This window comes from Otolemur garnettii, unplaced genomic scaffold (genome assembly GCF_000181295.1).
Source record: "Otolemur garnettii isolate 467f Iridium unplaced genomic scaffold, OtoGar3 scaffold00011, whole genome shotgun sequence".
Lineage (NCBI taxonomy): Eukaryota > Metazoa > Chordata > Mammalia > Primates > Galagidae > Otolemur > Otolemur garnettii.
This window is the reverse complement of record NW_003852406.1, coordinates 20,733,912-20,747,128: the sequence shown is the minus strand read 5'-3', so window position 1 is coordinate 20,747,128 and position 13,217 is coordinate 20,733,912. Positions and strand designations below refer to the sequence as shown.

At 42.2% G+C, this 13,217-nt stretch overlaps 1 protein-coding gene across 1 annotated transcript in view; it reads right to left on the bottom strand.

Moving 5' to 3' along the window:
• FEM1B (fem-1 homolog B) overlaps positions 1-10,668 on the bottom strand; it is a 17,175-nt gene extending 6,507 nt beyond the window's left edge. Inside the window, exon 1 of the mRNA XM_003784460.3 lies at positions 9,801-10,668. Within this exon, the coding sequence (XP_003784508.1) occupies positions 9,801-10,048 (248 nt within the window). The 5' untranslated portion in view covers positions 10,049-10,668. The remainder of the gene's footprint in view (positions 1-9,800) is intronic.
• Positions 10,669-13,217: the final 2,549 nt, after the last annotated feature.

Sequence of the window (13,217 nt, the reverse complement as noted above, 5' to 3'; positions counted from 1 at the left end):
TACATGGAGCTATGAGTGTGGGTGGGCATCATGGTGGAGTTTGTAGAGAAAAGATCAGAAGGCCGAGAGGTGGGCAGTGCCCATAGCTCAGTGGGTAGGGCACTGTCCACATACACCCAGGCTGGTGGGTTCAAAGCCAGTCCTGGCCAGCTAAAAAACAAAAACAACTGCAACAACAAAAAATAGCCGGGCGTTGTGGCGGGCGCCTGTAGTCCCAGCTACTTGGGAGCTAAGGCAAGAGAATCATGTAAGCCCAAGAATTTGAGGTTGCTGTGAACTGTAACACCAAAGCACTCTACCAAAGGCGACATAATAAGACTCTGCCTCAAAACAAACAAAAAAAATGTATTTGGAAATGTTAAAGGAAAGCCAGATCAAAAGCAGTTATCAAAAACTTTACTAGTATTTTATCTCCCATCAAGTGAAAAATACAATTCCCCTGGTACTATGGTTTGAATGTGTTCCCTCCAAAATTGCATATTGCCAATGAAATACAATTAAGAAGTGACAGATGCCTTTTAGAGGTGATTATGTTCTGTGGGCCCCTCCCCTCATGAATGAGATTAAGGACCTTATAAGAGTTTCAGCTGCATTCAGCTAGCTGGTCTTCTACCCTATGAAGATGCATAGATTTCCCCCCTTGGAAGGATGCACCCCTCACCAGCTGAACCTGCTGGGGCCTTGATCTTGGATGTTAACAGCCTCTAGAACTCTGACAAATAAGTGTTTATTCTTTATAAATTACCTAATCTCAGGTATTTTGTTATAATAGCATAAAATGGACTAAGACATATAAATATCATAGTTTAAATACCACCACAAAAACAACACCCTCTGTCACTTATGCTGGAAGTAAAATATCCATTTTATAATAATTCAAGTGATTACTTCTTCAGTTTCAAATAACAATATAAAATGTTTAGAAGCAAAAGCCTTCTCAGTAACAGTTGTTACCTATCAGAAGGGGAGAAGGTAGTATTGACTGAGAAGAGGCTTAAAGGTCTCTAAAACGTCCTGTATCTTGGATATGGATGGTGGTCACACCAAAGTTTGGAGAAGAAAATTTATCAAATGGCACACTTTAGACCTACGTGTTTTACCATATGTCAGAAGCACCTTTAAGGCTTGGCGCCTGTAGCTCAGTGGTTAGGCCACCAGCCACATACACTGGAGCTGGCGGGTTCTAACCCAACCTAGGCCTGCCAAACAATAATGACAATTACAACAACCAAAAAAATTGCTGGGCATTGTGGTGGGTGCCTGTAGTCCCAGCTACTTGGGAGGCTGAGGCAAGAGAATTGCCTAAGCCCAGGAGTCGGAGGTTGCTGTGAGCTGTGACGCTACAGCACTCTACTGAGGGCAATAAAGTGAGACTCAGTCTCTACAAAATAAAAATAAATAAATAAATAAAACAAAATTAGAAGCCTTCTTAAGTTTCTTTTTACATTTTTATTTTTTAAAATGCATCTAATTGTTAATTGATTTTTTAAACTAAAGAATGAATAAAGAAAATAAGACCTTATATCAGCAATATGTTTTAATGGTTGCCAACTATACCTTTTACGGTTTAATTAAAATTCACTTATATTTTTATTGTCATGATTATATTTACAAGGTTCAATAAATTTTTTTTCATTGTCAAAAATACCATTTGCAGTAGTATCACAAAATACCAATCTAATGAAAATGTGCAAGACTTCCACATGGAAAACTATATAAAACACTCCTGAGAAAAATGAAAGAAAACCTAAACAAATAGAAAAATATCGCACGTTCAGGATTTAAAAGACTCAAAAATGTTAAGACATCAATCCTCCCCCAAGCAATATCTACAGCGCATATAATCTGAGTCATAATCCCAACAGGCATATGGTAAGGGTGCGCCTACGCATGTGAACACCCAGGGATCTAGATATTGACAGGCCAATTGTAAAAAGTATATGGAAATGCAAAGGACCAAGATAATCTTAAAGAAAAATAACTAGCTGCTGGGCAGCACCTGTGGCTCAGTGAGTAGGGCGCCAGCCCCATATACTGAGGGTGGCGGATTCGAACCCGACCCCGGCCAAACTGTAAAAAAAATAGCCAGATGTTGTAGCAGGCACCTGTAGTCCCAGCTACTTGGGAGGCTGAGGCAAGAGAATCACCTAACCCCAATAGCTGGAGGCTGCCATGAGCTGTGATGCCATAGCACTCTACCAAGGACAATAAAATGAGACTGTCTCAAAAAAAAAAAAAAAGAAAACAGAAAAATAACTAGCTGGGCATGGTGGTGGGTACCTGTAATCCCAGCTACTTGGGAGGTGAGGCAAGAGGATCACCTGAGCCCAGGAGTTTGAGGTTGCTATGAGCTATAATGCAATGGTACTCTACCTAGGGTGACAGAGTGAGACTCTGTCTCTAAATAAATAAATAAATAAATACAGTTGGAGGGCAAACTACAGTAATTAAAATAAGTGTGTCACTGTCAGAACACTGTTCACTGTCACAACAGAACCAAAAAAACTCCAGAAACAGACTCACACATATACAATCACTTGACTTATGACAAAGAGTGAAATTCAAGAAGAAAGCAGTCTTTCTAATAAATATTGCTGGAGCAACAAGATACTCTGTATGGAAAAAAATTAACCTTGACTCTTACATACAAAAAAATTAACCTTGATGTCTACATACAAAAATCAGAGAAATATAGACCTATACTGTGAAAAGCAAAACAGTAAAAGCTTCCTTACAAAAAAAGACTATGTTAACAACCTTTGGAGTTGATCACAATTTCTTTCTTTCTTTCTTTCTTTTTTTTTTTTTTTTGAGACAGAGCCTCAAGCTGTAGCCCTGGGTAGAGTGCTATGACATCACAGCTCACAGCAACCTCCAACTGCTGGGCTCAAGCGATTCTCCTGCCTCGGCCTCCCAAGTAGCTGGGACTACAGGCACTGGCCACAATGCCTGGCCATTTTTTGTTGCAGCCATCATTGTTGTTTGGCGGGCCCAGGCTAGATTCAAACCCGCCAGCTCAGGTGTACGTGGCTGGTGCCTTAGCCACTTGAGCCACAAGCGCCGAGCATGATCACAATTTCTTAAAGAGAAAAAAGCACTAACAAAAGTGGGAAAAAAGCACTAATAAAAGTGGGAGGAAAAGCAGTAACCATAGAAGAAAAAAATGATTTATTGGATTTCATTAAAACTAGGAATTTCTCTCCATCAAAAGAGATTATAGGCTTGGCACCTGTAGCTCAAGTGGCTAAGGTGCCAGCCACCAGAGCTGGCGGGTTCGAATCCAGCCCAGGCCCACCAAACAACAATTACGGCTGCAACCAAAAAAATAGCTGGGCGTTGTGGCTGGTGCCTGTGGTCCCAGCTACTTGGGGAGGTGGAGGCAAAAGAATTGCTTGAGCTCAGGAGCTGGAGGTTGCCGTGAGCTGTGATGCCAGTTTACTCTACCCAGGGGGACAGCTTGAGGCTCTGTCTCAAAAAAAAAAAAAAAGACATTATAAAGCAAGTGAATAAGCAGTCCACCTACTAGGAGAATACGACATATTTGGGAAATCAGTAACAAAAAGACAAAGAATCCAATCAGAAAATGAGTTAAAAAACTGAACAAGTATACTTCATGAAAGATTGCCAAATAACCAACAAATATATGAAAAGATAATGAAGACAATTACTTGCCAGGAAAATGCAAATCAAAACCAGTTTACCAATACACACCCACTAGAATAGCTAAAATTAACAAGACTGGGAGGACAATACATGTACTGAGTATTGACCAGGACATGGAACAAGTAAACTCTCACCCCTGATGGTAACTGCCAATAGAAAGGTAACCAACCACTTTGAGAAAACTGTCTGGCAATATATATCTATTGGATAAACATACTCTGACCCTATGACCCAGCAATTCTAGTTCTTGGTATATACCAAAAAGAAATGAAAGCGAATTTCCACCAAAAGGAATATACAAGAATGTAACAGCAGCTTTACTCGTGATAGTCAAATACCAAAACAACTGTTAATATCCATTAACAGGAAAATGGATAAATAAACTGCAGTATATTCACACAATGGAATACTACACAGCAGTAAAAAAGAAACTACTTATACTTGCACTACATGGATAATCTCATAGACATTGTGTTAAATGAAAAAAGCTAGACAGAAAAGAGCACATACTGTATGATTCTGTTTATAAGAAGTTCAAGTATAAACAAAACTAATCCCTGATGATAGAAGTCAAAATAATCATTAATTATGGGAAGGGAAAGAGAATGAATTAACTGAGAAGGGGCAGGAGGGAAACTTTTAGAGAAATAAAATGTTTCTAGACACTGATCTAGAAAATGATTACACAGATGTAAATATGTTAAAAATTCATCATATAGTATTATACACAAGATTCATGCACTTTACTAGATATGTTATACATTAACTAAAAACAGATACAATTAAAACCAAAAACAAAAAAAGAGGCACCAATGACTTTCATGAAAAACAGTTTAAATGAATATAAACACCTTATATCAAATAGTTTCAATGTGCTAAGCACTGTAGCAGCTACTTTATATGCAACATATCTCATTAATCTTCACAACAACCCTGGGTAGATACTACAAAAGTACTTTGAATACCATGAAATGCATCAAGTAAAAGGAAACATAGTACATGTCATTGTTCAAACATGTTTCAATTTAAAGAGCATTTTTTTCAAGATGATTACTAATATAATCCATAAAAAATACATAGTTAACATATAGTTACCTTTACATAGCTTTACTGTTTACTTGCACTGGTTTTTAAAATGTAAATTTATTCTCCAAGGAATATGAATCTAAAACTCAAGAAATATTACACTAAAATTAACAGTCACATACATTATCTTTAAATCTAGCAATAACCCTCTTACCCTCTTTTTAAAGATGAAAAAAGACAAAAAGTGATTAAAATACTTTTCTGATCTCAAACATCCAGAATCTATGCCATAAAGGTAAAAGTTAAATTATGTAAAAAATTTACATAATAACTTAAATTAAAAGTTAAGTATGTACTTCATCTGGTTTTTATAATGAAGACTACTTGGTCAGTTTAATATTTTTGCTGTGATAGGCTAATAATTTCCATTTTTCTTCCTTGAGCTATATAGTTATAGGACAGGAGCCTTACTCAGGCAATTAAAATTTTTAAGATATTTTATGACAAAAAAATTCATTGTAAAGTATTTCATAATAAGACTAATCCTTCAGAAACATTAGTCTTGGAGAAGTTAGAATTTCTAGATCTAAATCAAATATTAAACATTAAAGAGAATTATAATCCTAACATCTATGACATTCCTCCACCCATTAAATCTAGCTAAAATTTTGTAAGACTATATTGCCTCAAAACAAAATACTAAATGCATTAAATGGAAAACAAAGATGTAATAAAATTAATGCAACATTTACTCAATTCCTATGGGAGAAACACTATAAAACAATGATCTTTTTAGACTCCAGGGTTGCAATGCAAATTATTTATTATGTATTACATCTCTAAATTAAGAAACTATAATCTGATATTCACCTTTTCAAACAAAAAGTATGTAAACATCAGGCAATAAAAACTTTTCTCAATGAGACAGAATATTTCTAATCACAAAACTAAGCTCATCTACTTCCTGGTACAAGTTAAAATAGAAAGGTCTGGTTCAAGCATTTGACATGGAAACAGAAATTCACTAAAGGTAAATAACCAGTGCTTTATTTTAACCAAAGTCCTTAAAATCATTTACTAAATCAAATGCAGTTCCTTGAAACATATATTGTTAACGACTTTCTAAATGAAAGCAAATGATAGCCTGCCTCTCATGCGTTTCCTCTACCTGGATATTTATCAGAAGTATTAACCAGGCACTGTGGCTCACACCTATAATCCAAGCACTTTGGGAGCCTGAGGCAGGTGGATTGCTTGAGCTCAGGAGTTCAAGACCAGCCTGAGCAAAAGTGGGACCCTGCTTCTACTAAAAAAAAAATAGAAAAACTAAGGAAAAAGGATCATTTAAGCCCAAGAGTTGGAAATTGTTATAAGATATGATGCCATGGCACTTTACCCAGGGCAACAGCTTGAGACTGTGTCTCAAAAAAAAAAAAGAAGTATAAGAACTCACTTTAAAAGTAAGGGCACTTGTCAAGAAGTCTCAGAATTCTCAGAAGTCCTGTTCTTCTCCCGATCCACATCAGCAAACCTCTTCAAGGACCTGGGTCCCTGCAAACTCTGGTACAGAGCAGTCAGGCCCTCAGAAGGTAGGCAAGCACAATAGTCCATGGTCATAAGACACCTTCCCTTTGTTTCTGTTCCATTTTTATAACATTCCTAACAACATCCCATTCTCCAACTAAGAGATCTTCTTTTGTTTCCACTAGTGACTTTTCTTCTTGTCCACTCACCTATGTCAATTATGGTGTCCACATGTTAAGCCATGAGTAAAATCATCTCAAATGTTACTCCTAAACATGCGAACAAGGACTCAAATATCAACGTGGGGCTGAATATAAGTGGGTGGTCCCTTCCCACCTGAGGCTTTATTATGAACCCACTTTAGTTTCCTAAGGCATTATAGAAGTTTTTAGGTGAAACACAGACTTTTAAATTTTTTTAATATTTTAACGTCTGTTTGTCTCTCTCTTACACGCACCCACACACAAAACACAATATATTAAACTTCTAATTACACAGAATCTTTTGCACAGGATGAAACTAAAAAGAAGTGAAACACTGCTGAAGACAAATATCAAGAGAACAGCAGACATTTAAGAAAAAAATATTAAGTAAATAGCAGAAAAGATATTCAATCATTTGGCCAACAACTGTGAAGATGGTATGCAAGTGACTAAAAATTAGAAACGCTAACTTCCTTCAGCACACAGAGAACCTGTTAGACCCCACCCAGCCATAGGTCTCAAGAGCCAATGGAATCTAAGGAAGAGAGGTGGGCTTTCAAAAGCCAGACCCAAGGGGTGAGTGGGCTCCATATTCTTTTTTTTTTTTTTTTTGAGACAGAGCCTCAAGCTGTCCCCCTGGGCAGAGTGCCGTGGCATTACAGCTCACAGCAACCTCCAACTCCTGGGCTCAAGCGAGTCTCCTGCCTCCGCCTCCCAAGTAGCTGGGACCACAGGCGCCCGCCACAACGCCCGGCTATTTTTTTTTTGGTTGCAGCCGTCATTGTTTTGGCGGGTCCGGGCTGGGGACTCGAACCCGCCACCTTAGGTGTACGTGGCTGGCGCCCTAGCCGGCCGAGCTATAGGTGCCGAGCCGGGCTCCATATTCTTAACACACTGCTGAGATGAGTGAAAAATGAAATAATCACATTTGCAAGTAATAATGTCTTTTCCTGGTAATTCTAAAAAGCCAAATGACTGGGAGAAACTGCAAAATAATTTCAGAGTGGTGTGAGTGGAAGAAAGGTGGCCAGGAACTTCAATACCTCTCTTTCATTAATTAATTGGTAAATTCCTCAAAGTAGAAACTCTGTATACTCTATAGAACATGACACAGGGCTAGGCCCATCATAGGCATTTAATAAATAAATTAAATACAAGTTTTACAAAGCAACTAATAAATTTATAATTGTAATAATCCATAAACTAAATATATATACACACACATACATATATATCTAAGAAGGCTCAGACAAATGATACAAACATTTGAGATTGCAGTTTCAGCAGTATTACTCTCAGTAGTTATACAAAGATCATCAAAATCTGGTCTCCAACTCTCTCCAGTCTCCCACAATCCTTCTCAATTGCCCTGACTTGAATCTCTTCTTGCAACAGCACTGAATGTCACTGCAAGTGCACCAGGCTGTTGCCCCTCTTCTTCACATCCTATTATCTAAAACACAGTTCAAACATCACCTCCCCTGTGAAGCCTTTTCTGATCCCCCCAAGGCTCAGCACATCTTATCCCTCCATTTTCACGCAGTAGTCCAAAAGATTTCTTTAACCCTAAATGGCGTGGCACCTGCAATTACTCTTTTATATATCTATTGCTCTCTCTCTCCCTAAACTGTCATCCTTCCATGATAGAACAGTATGTAATTCATCTCTGCATACCCAATCCCAACACAGAACCTGGCACATAATTGGTGTTCAATAAATGTTTTCTTACCAAATCCCTTAATGTTATTGCCCAGTCTAGAACACTGGGCAAGGTAAGCCACTATACCAGCTCAATGCTACATTTCTAATCATTTCAAGTTCTTTTAAATTCAAAAAATTACTCTTTGATGGTTGAAGAATATGGCAATCAGCAAAGCCTTTCTAAATTCTCTAGAAAATTATTTTCTCTCCCCACTATTCTCTCTTATCCACACAGGCCTCTGCAAGCTCCCTAGCAGCAGTGTCCTTCCCAGCAGCTGTTATTACAGAGATCCATATCAAGGACTGTATGTGTAGATACAGCTAGAATGGTACTGGAGGTTCAGAGGTCATTCCGCTATCCTCCTTCTCTAGGTGTGGGAATGCAAGGAGTTACAGAGAAGACACAGAAGCCAGTAAGGGAAAGCAAACATGAATGTGGTGGCCATCTTTGGTCAGTGTGAAAAAAAATCATCTTGTTAACATCTATAGAAGTGGTACCAGTGATATAAGCCATTATCCACAGGCTATCCTTTCATCAAGATACAATGCTCTAAAATATTTTCTACTCATCTGAAACAGAATAAAAAGATTTTAATATTTAAATCTAAAAAAAAAACAACCAAAAATTCAATATTGCCTTAGTCATCTTAAAGAAATTAAATACTTTTTCAATCAGGTTTTAAACAGGCAGTTTTTAACCACCAAAACTAAAGATAACATATTTTTATGCTTAGACTCCATATACTTCAAAAGAAAAAAATTCTAAGACAGTTTATGTACTGGTACAAGTCAACAAAAACAAATGCAATCAATGAAGCAAAATCTTTATGCAGCTCTAATCTCTAATTTCATAATCCTCCAGAAAAGAGGATAATGTCAAACCTAACATTCAGTGTTCATTATCACCCCAAAAACATGTACAATAAACTCAAAGGGCAAATTTTAACTATGACAAAATTAATTTTTGAACTCCCCACCTTGAATAAGAGTGAATGATCAAGCTTACCCATGACATCACAGGGTAACAAGTAATTTAAAACTGGCATCATCTCCTATCAGGTCCAGTGCCATTTTAGTGGCCAACATATCTACCCTGTGCAATGTGGAAGATTCAGAGTCATGTCTTGAGATGTCTAGCTGCGTGACAATCCCTCTAGAGGCTGCAGCTACTGCTGGTCCTAGGTGCTTATTCTGACACTAAAGCTCCAACACCACACTGAGGGCTTTATAGGACCACTCACTTGAAGAGGGGGAAATGGATGGCCAAATAACTCATCAGAGGTCTTTAATGTTTATTAATGACCTCGTTAATCTCTGATCTCTAGTCACAACGCCAGTGCTACTAAAGGTAAAACCTAGAAAGCACCCATCTCCTGCAAATAGCTTATTCACAGACGAACTAGTGGAGAAGGCGACTATCAACTAGATCTTGAGACCGAAGGTGTGGCTGTCTACCTATAGAGGGAATGAAGGGGAAAGGTCCAATGAGGATGGGAGGCAAGACATGGGATGGAATACAGCCTATTAGATGACCTGGGCATTAGCGGGCCAGGAGGAGGTTCAAATGGGGAGAAGTAAAGAAGGTGAAGGAAGAGAGGCCCATTGAAGAAGGTGAAGGAAGGGAGGCCCCATGAATCAGTGAGTCCGCACAAATCAGAAACGACAGAGTCGGGATGTACCTACCCGTCAAAGCGGACGGTGCCAGTCTGCTGAGTCTGCACCCGGTAATGTTCTAACAGCAAGCGCACCACCTTGGCGTGTCCATTGCGGGCTGCGATGATGAGGGGCGTGGAGCGCTGCCCTCCCTGCTGGCTGACATAGCCAAGCAGATAGCGGATGTCGCTTTCAGACCGGTTGAGAAGCAAGGCGGCCAGAGTCAGCACCTTGCCCTCGCTGGCCGCCTTGTACACATAGCCAGCCAGGCCCTCCATGGCCGCCGCCAACTCCAACACCCGTTTGGTCGCCACCGCTGCTGCTGCCTTGCGCCCCCGGAGGCCGCGTTCGCCAGCGCTTCAAACCTGGGCCCTCACAGCCCATTCAACAGGGCGCCTTCGCCGCCGCCGCGCCCAGGCAGCAGCGCAGCCCGGGGAGGGCGGAGACGCAGAGGTGGCTGAGTGCCGCGGGGGGCACGTCCACGACCCAGCCCGGGCAGGGAGGAGGGCGGTCAGGGCCGACCCCAAGGCCCCAGACGCCGGCCCTGGACCGAGGGGATCTCCATGGCGGCCGCCACCCCAGGCCACAAGCAGGACCCCTCCTTCCTGCGGGATGCGACAGGCGCGTGCCCGAGCTACGGGTCGCCCGCGGGGTCTTCAGAGGGCGGCGCGCGCCCCGGATGGCAAATGATGGGCGCGCCTCTCCCGACCCGGCCCACCCGGCCAAAGGCCTAAAATTGCCTCTGCCTCTGTTCTTCGCTCTTCGCTCTTCGCGACTCCTGGCTGGAGGAACCCCGCAAGCCCTCGCCCACTGAGCTCAAAAGTACCAGGCGCTGACGATGGCTTCGAAGATCCACGCGGGGGGTCCCCGGAGCGATGCGGAGCGCTCCAGGAGGAGCAGCGTAAGAAGTTGGGGCCGGGAAGACGACGAGCTTTAGCAGACAGGGCCGGGAGGGGGGCGGAGGAGAAGGAGGGACGGTTAAGTGGGGTGTCTCCTCCAAAGCCGACCGGCGGGCAGACGGGGACTTGGTGAAGAAAGGTTCTGCTGTGCGGAGTTAGCCCATCCCCAATCCGGCCTGGGTGCCCCCAGTGCCCTTGATGCCTGGAGCCTCCTCCTCGTCCCCACACGGGCCCCAGGGTCCCTACCAAGGGTAGGAGGCGGAGTGAGGGCGCAACACCGGTGGGCTAGAGGGACCACCCCATTTTGCCATAGATGGTGTGGGAACCCCTCTCTGCCCCTGATCGGGGACCCAAGGTGGGGGGGCGGTGCGCGCAGCCTGGGGGTCCTTTTTAGGAAAAGGGAGGCGTCTCCAAGAGCCGGAAAAGTGAGACCGCGTAAGAGAGCTACAGTCTGAGAAGGGAGTGGAAGACCAGCCTTGCTGTCTCTGGAGAACGGGATTAAGTGTGTGACAAAGATGGAGCGCGAAGGGAAACTGCACGCGCGGTGGAAAGTGTCGAGGTATCCTGGGAAGGAAGGCGAGTTCCGTGTTCAGACAGCGGGAATCTAATCCTGTGCCGCCAGAGCCTCGGTTCTCCCACACGACACGCAAAATGGTTGTTAGGATTTGAAAAGATCATTTATGCAACAAATTCTACAAGTCTACTGTGTGCCAGGCTCTGCTTGGCACTAGGGATTCAGTGATGGACCAGTCCTTTTCTCCCGGGGCTTGTGTTGTCATGGGGGAAACAGACAATAAACAAGTAAATGACAGACTACATGGTTGAGCTAGTATCATTACCATTTGCTATGAAGCACATGAAATAGAGTGATGGGGGGCTAAATTACCTTGGGTGGTCAGACAAGTCCTCCATGACAGGTAACAAGAACAGGGGTTCTTGGCAGAGGGGATAGCTATACAAAAACACTTAGGAGGGAACAGTCCGGTGAGCTCAGGAACAGAAAGTCAGTGCAGCAGAGTGGGCCACAGGAAGAAGGCAGAAGATGCTTGTTACGCCTGATAGTCCTTGGCAAAGGGTTTTAAATTCTACTCTGTACCAGGGACCCCAGGGACATTGGAAGGATGGGACAAGATGCTAGTGCAAGTTTAGATCATGCTAACTGCTATGTGGAGAATAAACTAGAGGAGACAAGAGTAGAAGTGGGGAGGTTGGTAAGGAGGCCAGGTCTTAGATTAGGATGGTAGGAGTGGAAGTGATGAGGCTCCTGCAGCAGTAACAAAAAGTACAAGCTCAGTGTCAGAGTTACTTCCTCTCCCTTTTCTCCCCGCCCCCCAAAATAATATCTACCCTAGAAAAAGAACAGATTAATGTATTTGGCTCCAAGGGATGGGGCTGGGCTCGACAAGTTCACATAAATTATTTTATTTGCACCCCACCATTCCAATCCTAGGAGGTGAAAACCTCACCTCAGATGAAGAGCTATTGGTGGGGGTTTGGGCCACTTCTCAAATTCTCTCCTTCATTCTACAGTACAACTTTACCTATCTGCAAATACATACAAAAACATTGGGATTTTGTCTTTTCTTATCATATTAAATAAAAACAGCATGGCAGTAAGGGCTGGAGATGAGATTCTGCTGCTGCTGTTTCTGAATCGCTAATGGAAAAGAGGAAGAAGCTAGTTGTTTTCATTCTGGGGCTTCAAGGTTGTAAGAAAATGCAGTGTTTGACAGACTGACCCAGGCTTTTTGGCCAGTGAGGGAGGGCATGACTGACACATTCAGATGTGTGACTTGGGACTGTCTTCTGATAACCTTCTCTGTCTCTGCAGAACAACCAGGCTCCTGAGCCACCACCTCTCTTTCTTCGTATCACTTTCGGTATCTATCAGTCTCTATCTCGCCCACTCCTTCCCCTCGCCACACCTAATTACCTAGACATAAGAGAGCAGCCATGGAGGAGTGCCTGCCTCTTTTTTTTTTTTTTTTAATCATAGCTGTGTACATTAATGCAATTATGGAGTACAATGTGCTGGTTTTATATACAATTTGAAAAACTTTCATCAAACTGGTTAACATAGCCTTCCCCTCATTTGTGCCTGCCTCTTTAAGAAAACCCCCTCCCCACAGCCTTTTGCAAGAATTTGCAAAATTTGAAAGAATTCCTGCATGGTTCTGTTTGCACCTGACTTTCTTAAGAAGTCCAGACACAGACCCCTTCATCCAGTTTTGTTTTCTAAAGGAGATCTGGATTCATCCAGACATTTATTGCTAAATTACAGACTTCCTTCATCCTCTACTTGCCTTTCCCATCCCAATTTGGTGGTGTCACTGGGTGAGTGTAGGAGGGGTATCTGGGCCTGAGTCATGCCAGGAAGAGGCTCAGATCTTGCATTGTGTGACCACCACCCCCAACAGCAATACACCTCTGCTCCAGCGCCCAAAGTCAGGAAACTGGGGTCTTGTGTATATATCACAGTTGCTTAGTATAGGGTTCTGAGTCCCCATGGTTGCTCAATAGCCACTGGCTGACCGGAAACTCTTTAGTT